The sequence below is a fragment of the Abramis brama genome (genome assembly GCF_963993115.1).
Source record: "Abramis brama genome assembly, chromosome: 4".
Taxonomy (NCBI): Eukaryota; Metazoa; Chordata; class Actinopteri; order Cypriniformes; family Leuciscidae; genus Abramis; species Abramis brama.
Window position 1 is genome coordinate 14,000,204 of NC_139966.1, and position 27,847 is coordinate 14,028,050.

At 38.6% G+C, this 27,847-nt stretch overlaps 1 protein-coding gene and 1 long non-coding RNA gene across 2 annotated transcripts; both read right to left on the reverse strand.

Annotated features, from left to right (window-relative positions):
• Window positions 1-425: 425 nt before the first annotated feature.
• Window positions 426-27,544, reverse strand: LOC311080904. The gene is made up of 3 exons (XR_014605739.1): window positions 26,998-27,544; window positions 2,929-3,038; window positions 426-2,807 (listed from the first exon to the last, which is right to left on the reverse strand). It is a non-coding gene; the product is annotated as an uncharacterized lncRNA (long non-coding RNA).
• On the reverse strand, window positions 6,024-9,065 carry LOC311082011 (uncharacterized protein). Its single transcript, XM_084112757.1, has 3 exons — window positions 8,622-9,065; window positions 7,593-7,784; window positions 6,024-6,480 (listed from the first exon to the last, which is right to left on the reverse strand). Exons 1-3 carry the CDS (start codon window positions 8,797-8,799, stop codon window positions 6,167-6,169), a joined length of 684 nt encoding a protein of 227 aa, XP_083968883.1. The 5' UTR covers window positions 8,800-9,065; the 3' UTR covers window positions 6,024-6,166.
• Window positions 27,545-27,847: the final 303 nt, after the last annotated feature.

The following is a 27,847-nucleotide window of genomic DNA, read 5'->3' on the forward strand; positions in this document are numbered from 1 at the left end:
TATCACTGTTACCAGTCAAATTAAATCATTAAATCAAAATCCATCTTTGCAGTGCAGAGGTGACACAGAAGTGGCATCAGATCTGGCATTAATATATTTACACAGCATTTACAATTGCATAAATAAAGCTATGAGATTGTTAAATATGAACTGATTTCTAATTTTAACGTTCAAATTAAAGGGTAGGCTACTTTAAATGTGAAACTAAAACTGCCAGTAGGTGGAGGCAAGTCACTGTCTTAATAAGTGAGTTGAGGGAGTCATTAGGCTTGTTTGAGATGCGCCTTGCCTCACCTGAAATGTATGCGAGAGTAGGCGGCTGCAGTGAGGGGGAGGAGTGAAAAAAGCGCAGGCAAAAAAAAAAACTGGATGTAAAGTTCTGTTGCTCTTATATGAAAATAAATATAATGACCAAGACACCCAAAGTACTTATTTAATTCCATTCCAAATACATGTTTATCAATCATTTTTTCTTTAATACAGACATGTGTTTTATTTTTTTTTATAAAATTACATTGCATAACCCATAGAGATCGCACTGTCAGATGGGAATATTCACACATAAGTATACACATAAAACATGATATCAGAGTTTTAAAATGAAACATTGTAAAAGAGAACAATAGCCTACATCATGGTTGTTTAAACCAATGAGCATTAAGCTGTGTCGTCAGCAAGTCGTTTCCCATCATGCTTTTGATCAGCGCAGTCAGTGGAGAGCAACTGCGCTCGACTGCAGAATTCGTTTGAATTGTTGACAATATTGTTTATAAAATATAACTCACAATGTTAATTTATTAATTTATTTAAATGTTGTCATATTCAAATAAAGGTTTTAAAATGAAGGCTAAGTGCCACTAATTAAACTAGTATATGTTCAGCTAATTCTCAGCCTCTTACATGTCTGCATCTCAAGAGATTGCAGAATTCAAGCGACAACATTTTTTCATCTTTATTGTTGTTGTTGTTGTTGTTTTTCCAAGCAGATCCAGCAGTAAAGCCGTTTTTCCTCTTGGATACATGGCCTAAATGATGAAGGAAGAAAGAATACATCTTATACTAGCTATTATGCCAGCCGCACCTGGAACCAGCTTCCAGAAGAGATCAGATGTGCTCCTACAGTAGTCACATTCAAGTCCAGACTCAAAACACATCTGTTTAGCTGTGCATTTACTGAATGAGTTCTGTGCCACTGTACGTCCAACTGATCAAACTGTATTTTATTTTGCATCCTCCTTTTTACTCTAAACTGAACTCAAATGGCACTGAGAATTGGGTAAGAGAGATGAAAACTTGCTGATGACCTGGGTCTGTGGTGGAGTAGTGAGTTTGACGTGATTAAACTCGAGGATCTGTGGGGTGTGGACTGGATCGACTCCATTCCTAGAGCTTCCAAACAAATGGGATTTTGGGGTTTGAACTGACGGGGCAGTGAACCCGAGGTTACACGGTGAATCAGTCCTAGAGCTCCTCCTGTCCGATTTTAGGAGAAAATCCAATAAAAAAGATGTCCAATAGATTTCTTGGGCGCGCTGAAAGAACACCACAGACACAGTGTAATCACCATGGGAAAATCTCAGAGTAAAACTAGGAGTTGTGAAAAATATGATACACCGGTGTTTTGCCAGATGAGAAGTTTATCTATGTATCATCTTTTTACTCTTTTAATTAATTTTATAACTGTATCATATCTCTTTTAATTTTTATTTATAACTTTTAATTTTCCTTACTTTTATTTTGTGATTATTTTAATTCCTTTCTATAAAGCACTTTGAATTGCCATAGTGTATGAAATGTGCTATATAAATAAACTTGCCTTGCCTTGTACGCAACATACAAATATGCTCTGATACTGCACAACGTCTATGTGCCTTACATCAAAAGTTTATGCAAAAAAACATATTCAGCCTGAGAGAATACTGGTTACATGTAACCATGCCTAAATGCAAGTAGAAATAATAATTATAATATAGAATACAACCAGAAACCAGTGATGGTTTTTATTGACCACACCAAAAATGGTTGTAGTTGACCGGGTCCCACTAAAAGAAATACAACAAAACAACAAACTGCAATGGACTGTAAAACAAATTAAAAAATAATAGTAACCCTGAATCTTGGTCTTTTCCCATTCCACACAGAAGTCATTGCAAATGTGTCTGTGTAATGCTTTTTTTTTTTTTTTTTGAGCCATAATAGTTTTCTGTTTCCATGCCATTTTATTAAATGTTGTCCAACTTTTATTTTTAAGTGCAAAACAGATTAAAGTTACTCAAATTCAAACTTTAGCATCAAAATAGACTCTAGGTTTGTTTGATTTTCTCAGGTAAACTATTTAAATCAGTTATTTTTTTGTTATTTATACATTCAAGTGCTTTTGTGTTCATTTTTTGACTAGATATTTTTTTTATATAGTTCTAAGTGCTTTTTCTTGTCGTATTACATCTGGAAGCATCTTGGTCATGAACATGGAGTGTTTTCCCTTCAAGTTCTTGCCGTGTTTCTGTTCCAGCCTAATGCAGAGATACTCTGCCTCATCCTCATATTCAGGCCAGTGTGTCAGACCGGGACCATTCGGAGACCCAGTGTGTGCAAAGTTCCCCCAGTAGGCCATCACAGTCCTGCATAACTATGCAGACATTTATTAATGTCTACTGTCATCTTCCTCTTCCTTTGTGAAAGGAGCGGTTGCTTTGAGATGAGCTTTAGCAAAGCAGTTCCCTGAATAAAGAAAGTGCATCCGCATGGTCGACTCCAACAAAGCTGGGTCTTTTCTTCTGGCTCATACTGGGAGGATGCTGGATGATCTATTGACGTATATGAAGGATTAGCAACGGTATCTTATACACTTGAATGTAAAGTTTCTTAATGTGATCTTAAACAGCAATTGACTCTATAATTAATTATTATGCTTTTTATATATTTTACCTCACTCTCCCACTCATTTCCAGGTCCAGCTTGTAAAATGTCCCAATAGAATATTTTATATAGTCCAATCCTTGACCACAGTACATTAGCCTTCATCCCACTTCAAGCATCTGAAAGAGACATGGAATGATTATTGTACACAAGTTTGTATGCTGAAAATTCTTTATCCCCGGGTAGAGCCAAAAAGATTGCCCTAAATGCACTACGTTTTCTGAAGAAGTAATATTTTGTAAAACTCATCTTTGTGAATGTATGCTATGGCTGATCCAGGAGCTGAAAAGCTGGTGCCAAAGCATGGGCTGGTACTGGGGAAAGAGCTGGTGCTGGAGTGAGAGCTGAAGCAGGTGTTGGGTCACGTGGCTGATGCTCTTTGAACAGTTTTAGTTAGTCAATGTTGTTTTTTGGTATAATTGGTCTCTAGGTTGGCACTTTTTCCATCAATTGCAACCCAATTTGGTTCCGGTTTCCCTCCCTTTCTCTATTTTCCCACTTTGTCCCAAATTTTGCATATTTTGGAGCCTTTGGGATTTTGGGTGGCCTTTTTAACATTTTCTCTAACATGGGTGAGGATCTTGTCCTGCCGCTTTGTTGCCTCTGACACCACCTCCTCGTCTGTAACATCCTCAATATTTCTGTCAATCTGTTGGATGAAACAGTTTTTGTCTGTCTTCTGAATTGATTCATTTAGTCTCTCCACAAGTCCATTTGTCTGTGGATGATACGGCAAACATGATTTGTTTCCCAACACAGCACACACGTCTTTGTTGATATGTAATTTTTCAAGGGAATGTTTGCTCTTAACCATGTTTTCCATTGTTATATTGTAATAAATTGTATTATAAAATTTGTACATTTACTGCAGAACCATCTTATATGTTGGCTTAAAACTTAACATGAAATTGTGCAATTTTTTATATTCCTGAATGACAAATTATTGCTCCTGGTCAGTCACAATGTGTATGGGGGCAACAAAGTGGTAGAAAAACTTGGATGCAACTAACCATGTTTTCGGCTGTTTTAGCTGGCATTGGATATGCTTTACTCCATTTGGTGACGTAATCCACCATTACACAAATGGGTAACACTTTACTTGAAGGGGTGTGCTTAAGACTAACATGACACCTTCATAATCATGACATAACACATGTCATGAATATGAAGGAGTTTTTATGCATGTTTATGACAACTGTCATTGTGTCATTCGCTCAATTATGACATTTTTAATGCAAAGATGACATTGTTTGAAATGTCTTTGTTATGACAACTTGACATAAACCAATACATCATAACATGTCAGTGTCTTTGTCATGACAACTTGACATTACCAAGACAACATAACTTGTCAGTGTCCTGGTAATGACAACTTGACATTACCAAGAAAACATAACCTGTCATAAATCTGTTATAAAATATGACATAGCAGATTAATTATCAAATTTAAGAAACGACTTAGCTTTATGGGTTAACAGTACATTAAGGAGAACCCACGGGGTCAAATTTGCCCGCTGTTAATTGCTGCTACCCAAAATGAACAAACAATTTTTTATTTTTTCAAATTTAACTTCAAAAGCCCAGAGTGCCACTTCTGGCCCCTGCATAGAGACACCTAGTGGATGAATGTTGAACTCACAAGTGCCAGAGTGGTAGTTACAAGATGGCTGACCACATGCTGTTTTGTTGAGCTGGAAACCTTCCCAAACAAAATCATCATCTCAGCAAACCAGCGGTTGGTAAAATTGTGTATTTTTTGTTAATCTATTTAGTATTAGCTTGCAGAATGCCTAGAAGTACGTTTTATATTCTTTTTGGATAAATTAGCGACTCTGAGCTAGTTCAAAAAACAATGGGTCAAAAATGACCCTCTGGGTGTATGGGTTAAAAAAATGTCGGGTCAAAAATGACCCTTTGGTTCTTTGAGTGACTTTGATGGAGAATGGTGACAGGCCTGTATTTGGCTAAAGCCTTGAAATAATTTCATTAGTATAATATATTTTAATAAGTTACCTCAGTAGTACAGGGCCAGAGACTAATAAAGTAGTATATCTTTTCAGGGAGTATGGAAGCTCCCATTTCAGGACAGGGAAAGCAACAGAGAAAGATCACTGTAAGACAAGTATTGGAGCAACTTGAAGCTTATGATAGTGACTTTGGCCCTGAATTGGACAGCGATAGCGATGAATTGATGAATTGTTTCAACCGCATGAAAGTGATGGTGGTGAATCTTTTGCCTAAGACGGTGACTTGTCCAATGATGAAGATGTGCCGTTTGCCGAGACTGCTAGCCCACAGATGGAGCCAAATCGTGCCGCAAAAACTTACAGTTGGCGAAACAAAGGCTTTGAGTTGCCTGACATGAACTTTCAAGGTGAACAGGTTGAGTTGTACCAGGATGGCATGATACGCCTAAAGCCCAATGGGTCAAATTTGGCCCTAATCCTAATACGCCTAAAGCCCAATGGGTCAAATTTGGCCCAAATCCTAAATTAGGGAATAAAGGGTTAAAATTGAAAAAGTGGATATTTTGGTGTTCAGTGAACTTATAGCAGTAATTTAATGCATAGTTCATAATTTTCCAAAGAAGAAAAGGGTTCTTGGGTTCTCCAGGGTTAAACTGTCATGTGGTTGGTTTTGACATTGGCTGTCATGAGGCCGGCATTATAATTGTGTCATGAATTTATGACCAATTTTTTTTTCTTCAGTGGTACAAATTGAATTTGTCATAAAAATGTCATTAAGTGTTAATAATCTGTCAAATAGTTTTATAACGGTGTCATGAATATATTGACACGGTGTCATGAATATATTTCTTGACCTCAAGTACAGTGGTACACATTTAATTTGTCATTAAAATGTCATTAAGTGTTAATAATCTGTCAAATAGTTTTATAACAGTGTCATGAATATATTTCTGCAGTGGTACGAGTTTAACTTGTCATTAAATGTTAAGTGGTATTCCTATATGGTCAAATAATGTTAAATACCTTAACAAAATGCAACAGACACGTCAAAAGATTTTACTTAACTTTATGTATGTGCACAATACATAAACTGACAAGCAACAGAACTTGCTCTTCCTCACACAGAGGGTTCTGACATTTTCTGACATAGAATGAAAAAAAAAAAAAAAAAAATTACCTGTGCTTCCTCAAACAGAGGGTTACAAAATAATCTCAACACATATATTTAGTGTTTTGGAGGGAAAACAACAGGATAACTTGTTCAGGAGAAGTAAAAAAAATTAGGTGTACTTGTACATTATTGGGAGGAGTTGTCCACTTTTTTTCTTTGCTGTGATCGTTTCAGCCATCTCTTTTGTCATAGCCCTCTTGCAGCGCTCTGCAAACTCTGAGATCTTCTCATTGACTTCGTCTGTAGGGAGCAGCTCCTGAAATGTGTCTGGATATGTGATTGCTAGCTCAGCAATTATAGCTGTTCTTGCAATTGTGTTGCGGTCAACATTAATCTTGGCGAAGGCCTTTTTAATGGATCCAAACTTGGTGAATCTCTTAAGGGCATTCTTGTAGCGGCGGATGATTCCATCCGTTGTGGTCACTGAACAAAAAAATAACCAATACAAACAAATAAATAAACTAGGGCTTTCCTAGTATTAGTATTAACTAGTATTAACTAGTATTAATTGTGATTAAGTATTTTAATCAGTTGACAGTCCTAATTAATACAAATATTAAAGAGACACTTTTTCTCTAGATTTGACTTATTTTATGAAGTCATATAGTGTCATCCTTGCAGTATTAGAAGTAGGTTTAATCTCAGCTAATGTTCTTTAAGATGCCAGACATCCCACTCTGCGATTTCTCTGCATCCGGGAAACGCTATCGAAATGCGGGAGGTTCTGGGACAAGTGGTATGCCTGAGATGCTTCTGTAAAATGGTGAGTAACACGTGTCTTCTGGGAGATGTTTGAGGTGGCGGAGCGGAGATGTGAGTTTTGGGAATTCCTGGCAATTGTCTGTCATTGTTACAGATATGTAATAGCAAATGCAATTAATCGTGTCAGCTTCTTTTCAGGCAACAGCAGATATGAAAGAATTATACTTAACCTGCTGGTTCACTGTGCATTCTCCTTTCAATTTACAAGAACCAGCACAGTAAGCTGTGTCCTTTCATATCTGACAGCCTAAATCAAACATAACCAGCCTGGGTGGAGGATGCACACTGAATCAGCGTGGAAATTACTGTCTGTTCTTGTCTGCTTTAAAGGCTAAATATGATTATTTATTATGAAACATTTTGTTTTCATTTACCCATCCTCATTTCATTCAAAATCTGTATGAATTTCTTTTTTCTGTGAAACACAAAAGAAGATATTTTGAGAAATGTTTCAGTGTTGTTTTTGTTTTTAGTCCATATGGAAGTTAATGGCAGCCAAAACTCTTTGTTTACAAACATTTCTCAAAATATCTTATATCCAGAAAAAAAGAAAGTCACACAGGTTTAGAACATCATGAATGAGAGAAAATTATGACAGAATATAAATGTTGGCTTAAACTATCCCTTTAACTAAGTTCATGGTAGCAGCTGCTTTTCATTCAAATATAAAAAATGAAAGACAAGTTCAGTAATGGGCAACTTTAATGTAAGAAACCATCTCATTATGAATCAATGAAACTGCATGAATAACGGTAATTGTGTTCCTAATGTACCTGACTTTCCAGTAGATGCAGGTGCCCTGGGGGCTCCCTTAATTTGTGAAAGCAGGAATTCCTTGTCGTTTTTTAGCTCACTGTTGGCCTCTTCCAGGTATTTAATGCAGTCCTCGAGGTGTTCAATCTTCTGTCGATCCATCTTGGTCTGTTCTTTTAGTTTGGCCAACTCCAACATTCCTGTTGGTGACACTGCACATTTTTTTTAAATAAACAAATGTTTTTGTATATATATTCTCCCATCCCAAGAGTGTCCCTTGCTCAGAGCCTAGCAATGATGTCAATCATTAAGTTGTAAATAAAATTAAATTTTTAAACAGAAAGATCCTTCCACTTAATAAGACCTCAGTGTATCAGCTAAAATTGTGAGGATTATTTTTGGTGCTGCTTGACTTTTCAACGAAAACTACATTTCACCAATTGTATTGCACTGAAGAAAGCAAGTCACCGACACATTGGATGGCCTGGGGTGAGTCATTTATCAGCAAATTTTATTTTTTAGGTGGGCTATTCCTTTAAAAGCATATGTCCTGGTGTTCTTAAAACAGAGTGCATCTATTTAAATGCATGTTGCAAAATAAAAGCCAAGTACTTGGCTATACATATAATATATATATATATATATATATATATATATATATATATATATATATATATATATATATATATTTATATATCCATGATGCAATAACAACAAAAACATAAATAATATGTATTATTATTATTATTATTAGACATAATTTTGACAATAAACTAAATTAAACATGTTTACTTTGGTATGGAGAACTGTGTAAAATTACTTGTATTTGGACTGGTTGCAATTTTAATATTGGGACAACACTATTATGCTACAATTACCAAAAAATACAATATCAACAAAATAATAAAAATAGGAAATATGATGTGCCACAATCAGCCAAATACAGATTGAACACATGCTGCCAATCTGCTGACAAAGTGGCTAGAACACTAAGCTACAGGTTTTAATTAAGCACTGGTTGTTAAAGTATTAACACAAAAATTACTTACATAATTTCCTCGGGGAATGTTTGACTGTCTTCTTTCTCTTTGGCCCAACAGGGACCTCATCCACATCTTGTTGTAGGCCCTCATTCGCAATCGCATCATCCACAATTTGTACTTCTTCTTTACCTTCCTTGACCTCCATCACTCCACCATGTGCTCTTTTGCTGAAACGAGTTTTCATCTAAATAAAGTTGTGCAAAGCAAAGAACACAAACACCATGTCATGTCAGCTACATTCGTAAACTAACAGTTCTGTACAACTTTGGCTAGAACAGTAAAGACTGATGATGTCAATGTTCCTAAATAAAATACAAATGTTACATGTTTAGCTTACCTCAAATAGAGAACTTTGTGGGTACTTCGTTTCTTTGATGCTCCTGTATGTTGTCCGTATGGTATGTTTTACGACAATTATAAACTGCATCATCCAGTAGGCGCCAAAATGTAAAGTGGCACGACATTTGAATGTGGAACAGGACAGAGACTGCTTGGTTTGTTGGCTTAGAAAGCAGTTACAGATGACGCGGTTATTGCAAGAACTCCTAAAAAATATTAGAAGTTATGATAACACGAAAAAAAGAAGAATAGTTAGATGGATGCAGAAATGGGGTATCCTGAAAAGTAGGATGCAGTGTCCAAAATGCAATCGAAGCATGCGCCTGGAAAAATGCGATCGCAGCGATGGGTTACGATGGTAAGCCAGTCTGTCTGTCTGTCTGTCTGTAAATACATAAACAATTTAATGAAATGAAATTGCTATCTTATTTGAAACTAGACATTATTATTATTATTATTATTATTATCAATGTTGAAAACAGTTGTGTACAATATATATATATATATATATATATATATATATATATATATATATATATATTTTTTATTTTTTTATTATTATTATTATTATTATTATTATATTTTGCACAATTGAAGTGGATCTGTCTGGATGAAGTCCACCTGTATTGTATTAATGGCCCGTAAGTCTGAAATTAGCATTATTATGTGAAATGTTTTGGATAGTCACAACAATATGTTTTATCCAGGTTGCAATAGTATGATATTTGATATTTTCATGTGTTATACTTTTTTGCATTTTGCCTTCTTTTTCTGTAGGGTCTGTAAGTGTCACAAAAGTTCCCCACTCTCTGTGCGCAATGGCTCAATATTCACCAATTCTCACACCCCTTTGGTGAAATGGCTTGAGTTTATGTACAGGTACAGTATTTATTTATTTGACAAGTAAAGTGCACAAAAATAATAAATACTGTAAATGTGTCAGAATTAGCCAACAAGAATATTTTTCATCTGTAATCCTTGAAGATAATGACACACACACACACACAAAAAAAATTATATATATATACTGTATATAATAATGCATAATAAGATCATATCATAAAACTACAGAGAAGCAATTACAAATGTTCAATACATATTTCATTACAAACCATGTAAAACCTAAGCTTATTATAAACTTAAAATGTAACATTTAAAATTTTAAATATTACAGTTTTTACGGCTTAAATACAAATACATTAAAGATTTGTAGTGTGTGAATTATACTTGTGTATTTATCAACATCAACTCAGCCCTGCATATTGCAATACACAGACTCCATTTTCAGAATTCACCAGAAAAATGTTGTTGATGTGCCAAACAGTGGTAGAAAAGTTTTTACACCAATGTCATATTATACTATTTGAATCAAAATAAAGAGGGGGCTAGTTTTGTTTCGCAAAGGGTTGTTTGCTTTTACCCAGTTCAGTGACAGGAAATTATGCAGGCCAGGCCATCAATGCAACAACAGTACAATTTTAAGTGACTCTAATTAGGTGTTTTAATATTTGTTCCTTCCCTACAGGTTTGCACAAGGTTTGCAGTTGAATCACTGACGGTATAGCAGGAATTTTAAGTGACTCTAATTAGGTGTTTTAATATTTGTTCCTTCCCTACAGGTTTGCACAAGGTTTGCAGTTGAATCACTGACGGTATAGCAGGAAGCTCAAAGACACTGACAAGAATGACAAAAGTACTCAGAAAGGTTGTTGCATTACTTATTAGTTGTAAAAAAAGTAAAATGTGAAAAATTTGATTTCAGTGTTTGATAAGTCCAAACCCACTGTAGACAACTGGATTCAGCATCGCTACATACTTATTTGGTGCACTCAACTTTATAAAATTCCATACTAAGACACTGTAACAAGTCAACTTGTGATGTGTTATTTCTATATTTGAAGGTGTGCATTGCTGCCCTCAAGAGACTGAGGATCAGAGGAATGAGAATTGGTGGTCAACATCGATTTGTTGTTATCGACGAGAGCAAATTTGCTCACAAACGAAAGGTAGGCTGTTTATTTGTATGCAGCCCTACTATAACTTTACTTGACATGTATCAGTTTTGTCATGTTAGTGCAGTGCCAGTCTGAGATTATGTAAAGAGAGATGACGGGAAAAATACAAAAGACAAAAAGATCGGAGGAAAATAACTCGAAAATGAAGTGTTACGATCAGACAAGTAATAAAACCCGCGTTAATATTAGAAAAAGTTTTGAAGCGCTGGAGAGACGTTAGAGAGCGGGAATGCCTGGAAACAGGCGCCAAGGCTGATACTGTATGTTTACAGTATATGGCTGCTGTGTATGTCCTCATCAGTCTTCTGTGTTGAGATTGCAATGCACAAATGTGTATAGCTTATTTAGTTTGAAAACATACAATATATTAAGAAATAAATATACCCTTCATTTATAATCAGACAATAAGTCCATAAACAAAATATATTGAAATCAGGTTAGGATGGCATTCCGCTAATCTACAGTATGTTCTATTAAAAAGAAATACAGTCCAAAATATTTTTTATGTTGTACTATATGACAGCTTTTGTACAGAACAATATGAAAGTGAAACAATATTTTGTTGTAAGGAAATTAAATTATGAAAATGGAAACATTTAAGAAATAAAAAAGCATTTGCACCTGTTGGGCAATTATTTGTTATCAAGCCAGGTAAGAAGGATCAGTCTATTAACTATCCAAGCGGACTGGATTCCAATGATTGGGAAAATAAAAATAAAAAAATACAGCACAACCCTTATTAAAGAATTTATCTTGTTTTATTTTTTTTTTAGTACCATCGTGGCCGATGTGGCAACACTTGGCGGCGTAAACGCCAGTGGGTCTTCGGGATGCTAGAGGTTGATGGTCTTTCCAGAAGACCCATTCTGAGACTCGTCAAGGACCGCTCAAGGCAAACACTTATAAGCCAAATTCAACGACATATCAGACCTAGAACATCAATCCTTACGGATGAATGGCGTGCCTACAACAGACAGCTTTCCCAGTACGGATATCGTCAGTATTCTGTCTGCCATAAAAGACACTTTGTTGATCCAGGGACTGGTGCTCATACTCAGCATATTGAGCGTGCATGGCAGAATTACAAGTTGGAAATATGGCGTCGTAGAGGAAATCGTACTCCTGAGTCATTGAAAACTCACCTCAAAATGATAGAGTGGCACCACTGGTTAGGTGTACGCCATTATGATGGTGTCTTAGGTAGACTTATCCATGATGTAAAAAAACATGTCAAGACAATATAAATGTGTGCGATGCTGTAATTAACTGTTTTTGCAGTGATATAGACCAAATGCTGCATTGCTTAACCCCCACCATTGCACTGTTTTAATTCAATTTTGGGTGAATTGCTCTCCAAATGCAATAAAATATAATTTTATCAATTTTAATTATTATTATTATTATTGGATGATTGATTTTATTTCTCTAACACCTATTCATCTTCTTTAAGACATTTGAAATTGTCTATTATCTAAAAAAAAAACATTATGAAATGAAAAATATTCATGACACTGTTATAAAATAATTTGACAGATTATTAACACTTAATGACATTTTAATGACAAATTAAATGTGTACCACTGTACTTGAGGTCAAGAAAAATATTCATGACACTGTTATAAAACTATTTGACAGATTATTAACACTTAATGACATTTTTATGACAAATTCAATTTGTACCACTGAAGAAAAAAAAATTGGTCATAAATTCATGACACAATTATAATGCCGGGCTCATGACAGCCAATGTCAAAACCAACCACATGACAGTTTAATGTACTGTTAACCCATAAAGCTAAGTCGTTTCTTAAATTTGATAATTAATCTGCTATGTCATATTTTATAACAGATTTATGACAGGTTATGTTTTCTTGGTAATGTCAAGTTGTCATTACCAGGACACTGACAAGTTATGTTGTCTTGGTAACGTCAAGTTGTCATGACAAAGACACTGACATGTTATGATGTATTGGTTTATGTCAAGTTGTCATAACAAAGACATTTCAAACAATGTCATCTTTGCATTAAAAATGTCATAATTGAGCGAATGACACTTAATGACAGTTGTCATAAACATGCATAAAAACTCCTTCATATTCATGACATGTGTTATGTCATGATTATGAAGGTGTCATGTTAGTCTTATGCACACCCCTTCAAGTAAAGTGTTACCCACAAATGTACTGGTTGCCAGATGTAGTCAGGGCAACTTTTCCAATTATGTCCATCCCCAGTAGCTAAAATGGTTGCTTTACCTTAATATAGAAGACACAGCAGTTTGAAATAACTCACATCTATATATCTCAGTTGAAGAACACTGCAATTGTTAATGTGAAAAACCTGTAACATCATCTAAAGAAAAATCCTAACATATTTTTTTGTGGATGTAGTCTACTTCTTGTTTTATGGTCACAGCACTGGCCTGGCATTGGACACACTCAGCAACCTGGAGTATCAAAAACAAGCTGTTAACAATGTATTATGAAAAATTTAAATGGGTGAAATGTTAGATTTACATCTCCCAGAGAATGTTAGTAGGGAGCAAACAACAAAGGTGTTCCCATTATATTGATATGCAGTTGCATAAATGAAAAAACAAATGTACTTACCCATTTATTAATGTCTACTGTCATTCCAGGCCAGTAAAGATGCTGACAAATTGCATCCCGTGTTTTAACAGTACCACAATGGGCACCAATCGTGACTTTAAAGGATTTCTGCCTCCGTCTCCGGAAGTATGGCGGCAGGTGCATTTGGCATTGTGACCTCGGTTTTGACATTTATTATTTTTTGTAATTTGTGTCCATCAAGAGAAGTTTTTACTGATAAGAAGCAGTGTTTTAATTTTTTACCTGAAGAATGTTGCGATGTTGTGCCTATTGGTTACGAACGAAGTATTATTTTTTCCCTTTTACATCTACACTTGTCCAGGCCCTCCATCTCTAAACACCATCCCAACGCCTGAAAATTCATTATCTTATGCTTGTTGTTGTCAGGCGATATTCACCCTTGTCCAGGTCCTAATGGGGTAGTTTGTCCTGGCTTAAACAAGGGTCAAGTTTTGGATTCCGGATCTTACTTGTCTGAACGTAACATCGCTATTGAACAGGTACGAGCGTCAAGCAGTGATGTGGAGCCAAATATCAGCATGTCTAATAACATACCTTACCTTTGCATGGATGATGGCATGGTTGGTATGGATGCTGAGTCGGCTACGGGAACCAGTTTCGAGATGGGCGCTTTGAAAGGCGAGCTATTTGGGGAGCAGCACGGTGAAGAAGCCTGAAGGGGCACTGTGGACGCCGAGGACTCGGTTGGGGTTGGAGAGATTTTTCCAGGATTAAGTGGTTCGAAAGGTTCTTTTGAGGACTATTTTAATGTTAAAGGGTTACATTTTGTGCATCTAAATGTAAGGAGTTTATTACAGAAGATTGAGGAATTAAGGTGGTTACTTAGGGATTGTAAAGTGGGGATTTTTTGCGTTACAGAAACATGGTTAGATTCGTCAGTAAGTGATAATGAAATTAGTGTAGGAATTTATAATATAATTAGGAAAGATCGCAATAGACATGGAGGGGGAGTTTGTATTTTTATTAGATTAGATATAAATTTTAATGTACAAGCTAATAATGTTGAATATTAGTTATTGTTTTTGGACTTGTTAATGCCTGCGACTAAGCCAATATTGTTTGGCGTTTGTTATCGTCCTCCAAATCAAAAAGATTTTATGAAAGACTTGAATTTATTTTAAATCATCATAATGCTTTGACAAAAGAATGTATTATTATGGGGGACTTTAATACTGATATACAGAAAAGTATGTAAATTATTTAATTTTACACAAATGGTAATCAATTCTACGAGAGTATGGGATGGTGGAGAAAGTACTATAGATCTTATTCTGGTGTCTGATGAGAAGCATATTTCTCAAAAAGGAGTAATAGAATATGGCATCAGTGATCACTATATTATCTTCTGTTCAAGGAGACGTAGTGATTCAAATTTAGTAATCATAAAATAATACGGATTAGATCATTGAAAATGTATAGCATTGAATTATTTAAAGACAAATTAAAAGAGTCAAATGGAATGACATTTATAATAGCTTAACAGTTGACACATGCTTGGACACATTTTAAAGTTTTATTTTGTAAAGTGATGGATAGTATTGCCCCCCTTAGGTGAGAATTAAGCAAAGATCCAGTCCATGGATGAATCAAGAAATAATGGAATTATTAAGAAGTAGGAATAAAGCTCTTTCGATTTTTAGAAGAATAAAGAAACAAGAGGTCTATGAAAAATTTAAAGCACTCATAAACTTTGGTCAGAAGACTATAAAGGCGGCAAAAAAGTCATTTTTATAAAAGAACAAATTCAGATTAATAAAGAAGATCCTAAATCTTTGTGGAAAGTGCTGAATAGGTTCCAGTCAGTTGGTAAATTGAAGGTTATAGAATCAAAATTACGATTAGATATACAGTATGTTGTACATGTATATTTAGGCTACCTATATATAGACAGAAACATGTTGAAATGTGAACTAGAGGCATCCTTTCAATGCTAAATATATATAAATGTACGACACGAGGATGTTTTTTCGGTAATAAAACACAGCATGATAAAAGTTGGCTAGTATGAGAGTTTACTCTAATATGGTGATTATTATAATGTTTAGACCCGTGTTTATTGTTAAATACTTTGTTTGTAAATATCTGCTCAAACGTAGATGATAATTATGGTTCGAGTCCTATCTCACAGGTAGATCCTTCAGGGTCGCATGGAGAGGCGAGGTATCCAGAGCACATCAACTGACCACAGGGGTTCCCCAGGGTTCAGTTCTTGGTCCCCTCCTCTTCTCCATCTACACCACATCACAGGCACACTGTTTCTCCTACCACTGCTATGCTGATGACACACAGCTCTTCCTCTCATTTCAACCAGATGATCCCACAGTAGCTGCCCGGATCTCAAGCTGTCTGGCGGACATCTCGACATGGATGAAGGAACATCACCTGCAGCTCAACCTGGCAAAGACTGAGCTTCTCGTCCTCCCTGCCAATCCGTCTCTACAGCACGACTTCACCATCCAGCTAGAATCATCATCAATCACCCCATCAAGGTCGGTCAGAAATCTTGGAGTAACGTTTGATGACCAGCTGACCTTCACAGATCACATTTCAAAGACCGCTCGATCATGCAGGTTTGCACTGCACAACATCAGGAAGATCAGGCCTTTCCTTACTGAGCACGCAACAACTTCTCGTCCAGGCCCTGGTCATTTCTAGGCTTGTGTAGCCAGGCCTTTTCCTGTCTGTTTTTCCCAGTGCCTTCCCCCTTTTCCCTGTCCCACTGTGTAGTGATTCGCCCTGCCACTAGTGGCGCTCTAATAAAGTCATGGCGCCTTTACGGCACTTCCTGTTTCACCTCCGATGCTCCCAGCTGTGGACTGTGCTTTTCGGGTGATTACACGACCCACAGAAAACTAATAATAACTTTGTGGAAATTAAACAGAAACTTCTCAGACTCGACGGTGAGTTTCTAACACTTAATACCGTTTGCATCCTTTAGTGTGAGCGGCATCATTTGTGTTTAAGTGAGTTTGTTTGTTGGAATCGCTACTTTCGGTTTCGCGATGTCCTATAGTTTCAATGTTAATTCTCCCGAGGAGGACCGCTGTTTGAGCCTTGATTTTAAGAGTTTGAGAACTCAAACTTGAATTTTATTATTATCTGCGTCTAGTGTGATGTTTAAACTGTCCTCACATTGACTGGTGTACGGAAATTCCTTTCCGTTCTTTAGTAATGTGAGGTTGTTTGAGCGCTAACATGTGCTAACGTCAGTGCTAAGTAAAGCCATTTACATATATAGAGAATTGGTACTGCGCTAATGTTAGTGCTAACCAGAGCCGTTTTTTTGTGAAGCGGTGATGAATTTGTTATATGTTGCGCAACTGAAAAAACCCTAAGAAACTGAGAAAGTGTTTTAATTATGATTGAAATTATTTACTGTGAAATGAAATGTATGAAGTATTGATGGGATTTACTCCTGAAATGTTACTAGTAACTGAACTTTATTATTTTTGATATTTTTTTGATATTTGTGTTCATGGTGTGTTTTTCTTTTGACCTTGTTTAGGTCAGTTTTTTATAACCCCCACTGATTCCTCTGCAAGAGGTGGCGAGCCGATACTGGTAGGACCTTCTCTTTTTGTTTTTTTTCCTTGCCATTGGATGCCAGAGCTGGATCCCAACATAAAGACTTTTTTTTTGGTTATTTTGAACCACTAACTGAATCATAAGTTTTTGGACAAGAACCGTATAAATCGAACTGAATTATGAGTTCTGAACATGGACCAGATAAAGGATCATATGAACTGAATCTTGCTCTCTGAACAAGGAGTGCACAAAAGGACTTTTTCTTTTTCCCTTTCCCCCCCCCCCCTTTTTTTTTTTTTTTCTTTTTTCTTGCTAGAGAGGCCAAGGAGTGTGGCCATCGTTGTTATTGGTTGTTGTTGTTTAGTGTTTGTTGTATTGTTTTATGTGTTGTGCGTCAGTTATAATTTGCAAATATATTTTTTTATATGCATTCTAATTTCGGTCATTGGTGGTTTATTTCTTGTTTCATTCACAACGAGCTCCTTAGTGAACCAGCGACGGTCAGATGGTTGTTGCAATACTGAGCCCTCTTTCCTGCATTATTCCTCACAGAAGCATATGTTACAAGTGGCGAGCCAGCCAGGAGCTCGTTAATTGAATGAAACTGAAATATTCTTCCTGATTAAGTATTCTGATTAATTCAATCCAATAATGGATTTTTTTGAGAGGTCTGGGGTAAATGTTCTGAACAGTGTCATTGTGTCTGGTGTAACTCACACTGCAAAAGATGACGAACTCTGATGTTTTGAAACAATACGGTCGTTTCAAGAAAATAACTGTTGATGATGAACACTGTCCGTTTTTTAAAAACCTGGTCGTCGAATTCAAATCTCAGTCTGCTGTCATAGAGCTAGCAAAAGTTTTGCCGTACACGCATATTTCAGAGAGCGACCCTGAAATAAAATTTTGCGTTACGCTACCCCCGATTAAAAGCACAGTCCAAGCTGGAGCTGAGGCTCCCTCCCCTGACTACATGAATGAACTGCGGCATCTTGCAAGACGAAGTGGACAAAAATTGGAAAATGTACTTAAAGATGTGCTATCTCAAATAAATGAGCATTTGAACACAGTTGAAGTGGAGCCATATAGTGGTCTAAAAGATGAAGGAAACCCAGCAGTGTTAAGTGTGGACCAAGCAACCCTCTTGCCCGGCCAGCAGGGGGAAGAAACAGCCCAACTACCATCACAGCCTGCATTGAGTCAACCGGTTCCTGAACATCCGAGACCTCCAGCTTCACTTCAAGGAAATGAAAGAGAGGGAGCTGGGAGAGTGAGTGTCTCCCACTCTGATCTGAATCCACCAGAAGTACAGAGAGTTGTTGTGGAGCATGTTGTGAGATCTGAAGAGCTCACAACTCACTCATTACCCCAACTCCGACTTCGTCCATTTTCTGGCAAAATGCCTAAACCCGCGAATGAACTTGACTACGACACATGGAAGTCCTATATTGAGCTACTGTTGGCTGATGTTCATTTACCTCCAGTCCAGATCACAAGAAAGATTATTGAAAGTTTGCTGTCTCCCGCTGCTGATTTTGTGAAGGGCCTGAAGCCAGACACTTTACCATCAGTGTATATACAGATCCTGGACTCTGCCTACTCCACGGTGCAAGATGGAGAAGAGCTGTTTGCCCAGTTCTTGAACACACTTCAGGACCCTGGTGAAAAAGTCTCTAGTTATCTGCAGCGGTTGTTGCTCGCATTGAATACTGCTGTTAAAAGAGGTGGGATCGCAGCATCAGAAACTAATAAACATCTGTTGAGACAATTTTGCAGAGGGTGCTGGGACAACGGTTTAATTTCCAAGCTACAGTTGGATCAGAAAAAGGAGAACCCACCAGCATTCACGGAGTTGCTTCTCCTGCTTCGAACTGAGGAGGACCGACAGTTGGCCAAAGAGAGCCTGATGAAAAAACACATTGGTTCCTCCAAGCATCGTGCAGCTCTCCAGGCCCAAACCTGCAGCCATACCAACACTGATACTTCGTCCATCAACGAACTCAAGCAGCAAGTGAAGAAGCTGCAGCAGCAGATGTCAGCACTGCTGGAGCAGACAACCCGCAGCTCTGCCAAAACCACCAGTCGGACCAACCCCACCTCTAAGTCTCCTAGTGGAAGGATGCAGAACACAAGACCCAGAGCTGGTTTCTGTTTTAGATGTGGAGAAGACAGCCACATTGTTGTGTCCTGCAACCAATCAGAAAATTCAGCTCTGGTGAGACAAAAACGGTTGCGCCTTAAGCAACGACAGGAGCAGTGGGACAGTATGAACAACAATCTAGAATTGTCAAACTAGATCCAGCCTCTTCTGCGGGACAAGCGGAGGCTGCCACATCACAGTGTCCCAACTACATGCCTCAAAACCCCTGTTCACTTCCAAAAGGACTCATTGGCACTAAGTGCATTGCTCAAATCCTCATCATGGGAGTTCCAATCAATTGTCTCCTCGATACAGGCTCACAGGTCACCACCGTTCCAGAATCATTTTATAACACTCATCTATCAGATCTTGAACTGAAACCCTTAAATGATCTTCTTGAAGTCGAAGGAGCTAACGGCCAAGCTGTACCTTACCTTGGCTATGTTAACCTTGACATTACATTCCCTCCAGATTTCCTTGGTACTTCAGTAGATGTAGCCACTTTAGCTCTTGTGGTGCCTGACATCAAGACTCATCAACCTTTCATCCTGGTTGGAACCAATACTCTTGATATTGTTTATGCCCTCTCCAGTAAGCATATTCCTGATGTTCACCCAGTTCCTTATGGCTATTGTGCAGTTCTGAAAATACTGCACCACCGGTACAAAATGAGCAGTGAGAACCATCATGGTGTTGTCCGACTCCACAGCACAGCATCACAGACCATCCCAGCCAGACAGACTGTTTTTCTTGAAGGTACTGCAGCCTCTCATTCCCTGCAAGCAGAGAAAGCTGTTCTGGTTGAACATCCAACATCATTTCCCATACCTGGAGGTTTGATGATACAGGCATGTCTGGCTGATTACCCTAACCATCGAGCGTTCTTGCCAGTTTTAGTCAAAAACGAGTCAGACCATGATGTTATCCTCCCTCCTCGAGCCATGATTGCTGAGATCAGTGCCTTTCTGTCTGTTTCCTGTGCTGCATATACCACCCCTGAGTCCGTACCATCCACTTCGCTCACGCCACTGTACAATTACAATTTTGACAATTCCCCTCTCACGTCTGAGTGGAAGAACCGAATTATTGCCAAGTTAAACGGCATCCCCGAAGTTTTTGCAAAACACAATTTGGACTTTGGCAGAACGGACATGGTGAAACATCAAATTAAACTCTTGGACCCGACACCATTCAAACAAAGACCTCGACCCATTCATCCTCAAGACCTGGATGCAGTTAGGAACCATCTGCAAGAGTTGCTTGAGACAGGAGTGATTTGTGAATCCGACTCACCTTTCGCCTCGCCTATCGTGGTTGTGAGGAAAAAGAACGGCAGCGTCAGACTCTGAATCGATTACAGAAAACTCAATCTACAGACAATTAAAGATGCATACGCACTTCCAAAGCTTGAAGAGACATTTACAGCACTTACAGGTTCACAATGGTTTTCAGTTCTTGATCTAAAATCAGGTTACTATCAAATAGAAATGGAAGAGAGTGACAAATGCAAAACAGCCTTCGTGTGCCCACTGGGGTTTTGGGAGTTCAATCGAATGCCACAAGGGGTCACTAATGCACCATCCACCTTTCAACGTTTAATGGAAAGATGTATGGGTGAAATGAACTTGAAAGAAGTGATTGTATTTATTGATGACCTGATTGTTTTTGCACCAACATTAGAAGAGCATGAGACAAGACTGATGAAGGTTCTTCATCGGCTCAGAGATTTTGGTCTGAAGCTCTCGATCGAAAAGTCTATCTTCTTCCAGACTTCAGTCCCCTACCTGGGGCACGTTGTATCCAAGAACGGTGTGGAAACAGACCCTGCTAAAATTGAAGCTCTGAGATCTTGGCCAGTTCCTAAAAATCTGAAAGAACTCCGTTCCTTTCTTGGATTTGCCGGTTACTACCGTAGATTTGTACAGGGCTACTCTACTATTGTAAAACCTCTTCATGAACTTACATCAGGATATCCACCATCCCAAAAGAAACTCAAGCCCTTGGTCAAGCCAGAACAATACCTTAACCCAAAAGAACCATTTGCGGGACGTTGGACATCTGCCTGCCAAGAAGCGTTTGACACCATCAAAGATAGACTCACTTCTGCTCCAGTGCTTGCTTTTGCCAACCCACAGAAGCCTTACTTGTTGCACACAAACTGGAGTTTCTTGCCTTGAAATGGGCCGTTACAGAGAAGTTCAACGATTACCTGTACGGAACAGACTTTACCATCATGACCGACAGTAATCCGTTGACTTACCTCCTCACTTCTGCCAAACTGGATGCCACCAGTTACCGCTGGTTGTCAGCGCTCTCTACATACTCCTTTAAGATCGTCTACCGAGCTGGCAAGCTGAATGCGGATGCAGACGGTCTTTCACGTAGACCCCATGGAAATCCCTCCAACGATCTGATGTCTCAGAAGGAGAAGGAGAGAATACTCAGATTCACAGAGCAACATCTTGACAGTCCAAACATCATATGCATTCATCAACAGACAGTGAAAGCCCTCTCTGATCGCCAACTGGTATGCAGTTTCCCTGATTCATCCCCCAGCTTTGCCCTTGTGCATTCTCTTTCAATGTCCACCGACAGCCTGCCGGATAGCTACACTGCTGACGAGCAGTTTGCATCCGCAGTGGTTCCCCAACTGAGTCCCGCTGAGATTGCAAGCAAACCACGTGCTGACCCTGTGCTCACACATGTCATCGCACAGATGGAGACTGGCAAGTCACCACCACCCTCCTTGCGGGTGGATCTGCCAGGGCTGCCACTTCTCTTACAAGAGTTTAATAGATTGGAGCTCCAAAATAACATCCTTGTACGAAGAAGGCAGTTCGGGTCCCAGGTCCAATACCAGCTGGTGCTACCGCAAGAATGTCGTGCTGATGTCCTGTCTTGCTTGCACGATCAAATGGGCCATATGGGCATTGAACGCACTTTAGATCTGGTCAGGAGTCGATTTTACTGGCCTCGGATGGCTAATGATGTGCAGACCAAAGTGAAGACATGTGAGAGGTGTACAAAACGCAAAGCACCACCAGAAAAGGCTGCACCATTGGTCAACATCCGAACTTCACATCCACTCGAACTTGTATGTATGGATTTTCTATCACTAGAACCCGATAAAAGCAAAACAAAAGATATCCTGGTTATTACCGATCATTTCACAAAGTATGCAGTTGCTGTACCAACCCCAAATCAAAAAGCAAAAACTGTGGCGCGATGTCTCTGGGAAAATTTCTTTGTTCACTATGGTATCCCCCAGAAAATCCACAGTGATCAAGGTCCAGATTTTGAATCTCGAACAATAAAGGAACTTTGTGCGCTCACAGGAATCCAGAAGATAAGAACAACTCCATATCACCCAAGAAGCAATCCAGTAGAAAGATTCAACAGGACCCTGTTGGATATGCTCGGTACACTGTCTAACCAGAAAAAAACCCATTGGAAGGATTTCGTTAAACCTCTCGTACATGCATACAATTGCACAAAACATGATACTACCGGATTCACGCCATACGAACTTATGTTGGGTCGCCAACCCCGACTCCCGGTTGACCTCGCTTTTGGCCTCCCTGTCTCCAAACCTTGCCTGAACCACTCGGAGTATGTTCAACAGCTGAGGGAGAACCTTGAAAAGAGCTATCATCTAGCATCTGAAAATGCAGAGAAGATAATGCGGAGGAACAAAGCCCGGTTTGATCGAAACATCATTGCATCTGAATTGGAAGTTGGAGATCGTGTGTTGGTTCGTAACGTCAGGCTCAGAGGAAAACATAAGATTGCCGACAAATGGGAATCGACCATCTATGTGGTAGTTAAGAAGTCCCTAAACCTGCCCGTTTACACTCTAAGACCTGAGAACGCGGACAAACCATTAAGAACTCTACACCGAGATCTACTCCTTCCCTGTGGGTACCTACCTGCTGCGTCTCAAGTTCGGCCAGTACCTGTCAAAAAGCCAGTTCAACAAGTCTTACCCGACTTAGATCCTGAGGTTGAATTGTCATCCGATGACGAAATCTTGCCAATTCATTGGTATGAGCCACGTTCATATGATCCTGTCCACTTCACTACCACCATGGACATTTCAAGACCTCGTCCAGTGACCAGTCCTGTCCAAGTGCCACCATCGGACCCATCTCAGGTGCTATCATCTACGGCACCTGGGAGGGAACTCACAGCATCTGCTGCTGAATCTGAGTCAGAAAGAACGGAATTGGAGCCCCTGACACAGCCCGTAGCTCTGGAAGCTCCAGAACCCATTTCCCCTATTGAGTCAATCTCGAGAGCGGACTCCCTTGATGAGTTATCCTCTAGTTCACCTGTTTCAGAGATCAACATTTCAGCTGACTCACCTGTTCCTGAGGAAAACTCGCCTTCCGACTTTGCCTTCGAAGGTGATCAGCCTCTACGACGCTCAACTCGAGCCAGACGACCACCCCAACGATTCCAGTACAGCGATCTGGGTCATCCGCTGTTGAAAAGTATGCAGTCACTCTTTGATGGACTGGGAAAAGTTTTCTCCCTCGCCACCATGGATGACGGAGGGGACTGTTTAAACTCCTCTGGTCAGTCACCGTGATTGCCAGCCAGTCCATGAACAGGGACGTACATGAGATTAAGGGGGGACCCTGTAGCCAGGCCTTTTCCTGTCTGTTTTTCCCAGTGCCTTCCCCCTTTTCCCTGTCCCACTGTGTAGTGATTCGCCCTGCCACTAGTGGCGCTCTAATAAAGTCATGGCGCCTTTACGGCACTTCCTGTTTCACCTCCAATGCTCCCAGCTGTGGACTGTGCTTTTTGGGTGATTACATGACCCACAGAAAACTAATAATAACTTTGTGGAAATTAAACGGAAACTTCTCAGACTCGAAGGTGAGTTTCGAACACTTATTACCGTTTGCATCCTTTAGTGTGAGCGGCATCATTTGTGTTTAAGTGAGTTTGTTTGTTGGAATCGCTACTTTCGGTTTCGCGATGTCCTATAGTTTCAATGTTAATTCTCCCGAGGAGGACCGCTGTTTGAGCCTTGATTTTAAGAGTTTGAGAACTCAAACTTGAATTTTATTATTATCTCCGTCTAGTGTGATGTTTAAACTGTCCTCACATTGACTGGTGTACGGAAATTCCTTTCCGTTCTTTAGTAATGTGAGGTTGTTTGAGCGCTAACGTGCTAACGTCACTGCTAAGTAAAGCCATTTACATATATAGAGAATTGGTACTGCGCTAATGTTAGTGCTAACCAGAGCCGTTTTTTGGTGAAGCGGTGATGAATTTGTTATGTTGCGCAACTGAAAAAACCCTAAGAAATTGAGAAAGTGTTTTAATTATGATTGAAATTATTTACTTTGAAATGAAATGTATGAAGTATTGATGGGATTTACTCCTGAAATGTTACTAGTCACTGAACTTTATTATTTTTGATATTTTTTTGATATTTGTGTTTATGGTGTGTTTTTCTTTTGACCTTGTTTAGGTCAGTTTTTTATTACCCCCACTGATTCCTCTGTAAGAGGTGGCGAGCCGATACTGGTAGGACCTTCTCTTTTTGTTTTTTTTCCTTGCCATTGGATGCCAGAGCTGGATCCCAACATAAAGACTTTTTTTTGGTTATTTTGAACCACTAACTGAATCATAAGTTTTTGGACAAGAACCGTATAAATCGAACTGAATTATGAGTTCTGAACATGGACCAGATAAAGGATCATATGAACTGAATCTTGCTCTCTGAACAAGGAGTGCACAAAAGGACTTTTTCTTTTTCTTCTTCCCTTGTTTTTTTCCCCTTGTTTTTTTTTTTTTTTTTTTTCTTGCTAGAGAGGCCAAGGAGTGTGGCCATCGTTGTTATTGGTTGTTGTTGTTTAGTGTTTGTTGTATTGTTTTATGTGTTGTGCGTCAGTTATAATTTGCAAATATATTTTTTTATATGCATTCTAATTTCGGTCATTGGTGGTTTATTTCTTGTTTCATTCACAACGAGCTCCTTAGTGAACCAGCGACGGTCAGATGGTTGTTGCAATACTGAGCCCTCTTTCCTGCATTATTCCTCACAGAAGCATATGTTACACTTGACTACTGCAATGCTCTTCTGGCCGGACTTCCATCATGTGCAACTAAACCTCTACAGATGATCCAGAACGCTGCAGCTCTTCTTGTCTTCAACGAGCCCAAGAGGGCCCACGTCACTCCTCTGTTCATCTCTCTGCACTGGCTACCTCTCGCTGCTCGCATCAAGTTCAAGGCATTGACGCTTGCTTACAGATCTATCACAGGCTCAGCTCCCTCCTACTTTCACTCACTCCTACGAGTCTACATCCCTGCCAGAAGCCTACGATCGGTCAAAGAGCGACGTCTCGTGGTTCCATCACAGAAAGCCACAAAATCACTTTCCAGAACATTCTCATTCACAGTTCCATGCTGGTGGAACGCTCTCCCCACCCTCATCCGGAATGCAGAATCCCTGACAACATTCAAAAGACAGCTGAAAACCCATCTCTTCCGTGAGCACTTAACCTCATAAAATAAATAAATAAATAAATAAAAAAATCTTCCCTTTCCCTTTAAAACCTCACTTATCGGGCTTATGCTACTCTGAATAATGCCTGAACCTCGCATTTTGAGCACTTCTTGCGTTGTTTTTGCCTCTTCATGATGACTCGCTTAATTTAGTCCTAATTTGTAAGTCGCTTTGGATAAAAGTGTCTGCTAAATGACTAAATGTAAATGTAAATGATAACAATGATGTTTCATAGTTTGGAGCGGCTCGATCGCTTCAGTAAATGTTCTCTGCACGCATGCGCTGTGAGTTTGAGTCAGTCGCGCTGTGCATTAGGCTTCATGTTTTTACTCCAATCTCATTTCATAACGTCATAATGAATGGAAACATTTGAAGTGACATATGATAATCAATATATTTTTCTCTAGTGTAGTGTTACTGATATGTTCCTTTTTAACGAATATGCCGCCGGGCTATAGTTAATATTATTTTATGCAGCACTGCACGTATATGCCTACAAGTCACAACAAACCTGGTGTTCATTATTTATATATATGTAGCGCTCCCCTCAGTATGTGTATTGATGAGGGCAGAGCTTTTGGGTTCTTTAAAGGTTTTTATCAAATGTGTTTTAACCCTGATTTACTGTAGTCAGTTTTAAATGTTATCTTGATCTCTCTTTTAAAGTACACACATGAAATGTTTTTCTAACCTACCTATGAATTCACGTTTCTTAAGTTATAGTTTTAATAAAGAATTTTAAACCATAAGTGTCTGTATGTGTCTTTTTCAGAATAAAATGATAACCTCTTTCCAGTAATAAAGTAACACAACACAAGGTTTTAGAAAAATATATCTCAATTATTTACTCAAAGAAATTATTATCTCCAACAAATTAAGAAAATGAAATAAGAATATGAATGTTCTTTTTTAAACCTTCAACACAAAATGTCTCTCTTTTTTATAGGAAAATACGGTCAATACTGTACCATAAATGCACAGACAACATTTTAAACCCTATTAACCTTCAAATGGATTAATTCAGAAAACCTCAATGTACCAACTTCAAAATCACTTAAACCAACATACTTTGTGGGCCCACACACACCTTAATTCAATCTAAAGCCGGCAACCAAAATTATTATAAACTAAAATACCGTAGCAGGCCTGATCGTTGTGGCCCAAAACTTAATGGCCGTTTCACTCGTCAGCGAGCAAACAAAATAAAGGATACCTTGAGTTAATGTTTCTGTCCAGTTCTTTCTCCAACAGTCACAGGAGCAGGCTCAGCATCCGATCAGCATTTCAACACGAACTCCGTTGGTTTTTTCTTTTCTCACGAAAAGAGAAAGTAAAACAGTAAAACTCACGAGAGAAGTCCTGGTTGCTCCAAGCTCTGTCTGAGTCTCTTCCCTGTCTTCAGGTCGAAAACAGCAGATAAACCCCTAGAACAGTTCAACTGAGGGAGTCAAACTTTAACTAGAAAATGTCGTTCACTTGTAATGAACGGCCTCCAGCCTATACTTCAAGATGACTAATCGTTAGCATTAGCAGTAGCACAAATGTAAACAGTCTCTGAACTTCGTGTAGAAAATCCTCCCGTTTCTCAATATGCAGCTTGTCACTCTTATCACTGGTTGTCGTGAAAACAATCATAAGACACAAGTTACACACTGGTTTGTGCACTACTAATTCACAAATTAACTCAGAAAATCTCTGTGTCACTCTCACTCTTCTGCTTCACCTCTCTCGTCCGTGTTAAAAAAAAACCCCGACCTGACGCGTCGCCCAATCATTATTAACCCCATAAATGCTGGTTTAGACAGTTTTCAGAAATACATTATCTTTTAAATAAAACAATAAACATATAACAATTTTTAAACGGATTTTAACATTTTTATCATAACTTTTTAAATGAATTTCAACCTTTTTAATCACACTATTTATATGCTCTGATTATTAAATGATAACCCTACTAAAAGCATCTCTTTTCACCTCATGCTTTTTTAACCCGGGTTACATATATATGTGTGTGTGTGTGTGTGTGTGTATTTTGTACATTTTAAATAGCAATTTTAACCAGA

What these genes read in the sequence shown, in the direction of transcription:
- LOC311082011 (XM_084112757.1), bottom strand. Translation starts at nt 8,799, where the DNA reads ATGAAAACTCGTTTCAGCAAAAGAGCACATGGTGGAGTGATGGAGGTC. An exon ending in ACATTCCCCGAGGAAATTAT is followed by an intron (nt 7,785 to 8,621) that starts GTAAGTAATTTT and finishes AAAAATGTGCAG; the next exon opens with TGTCACCAACAGGAATGTTG. An exon ending in TGCATCTACTGGAAAGTCAG is followed by an intron (nt 6,481 to 7,592) that starts GTACATTAGGAA and finishes TTTTTTGTTCAG; the next exon opens with TGACCACAACGGATGGAATC.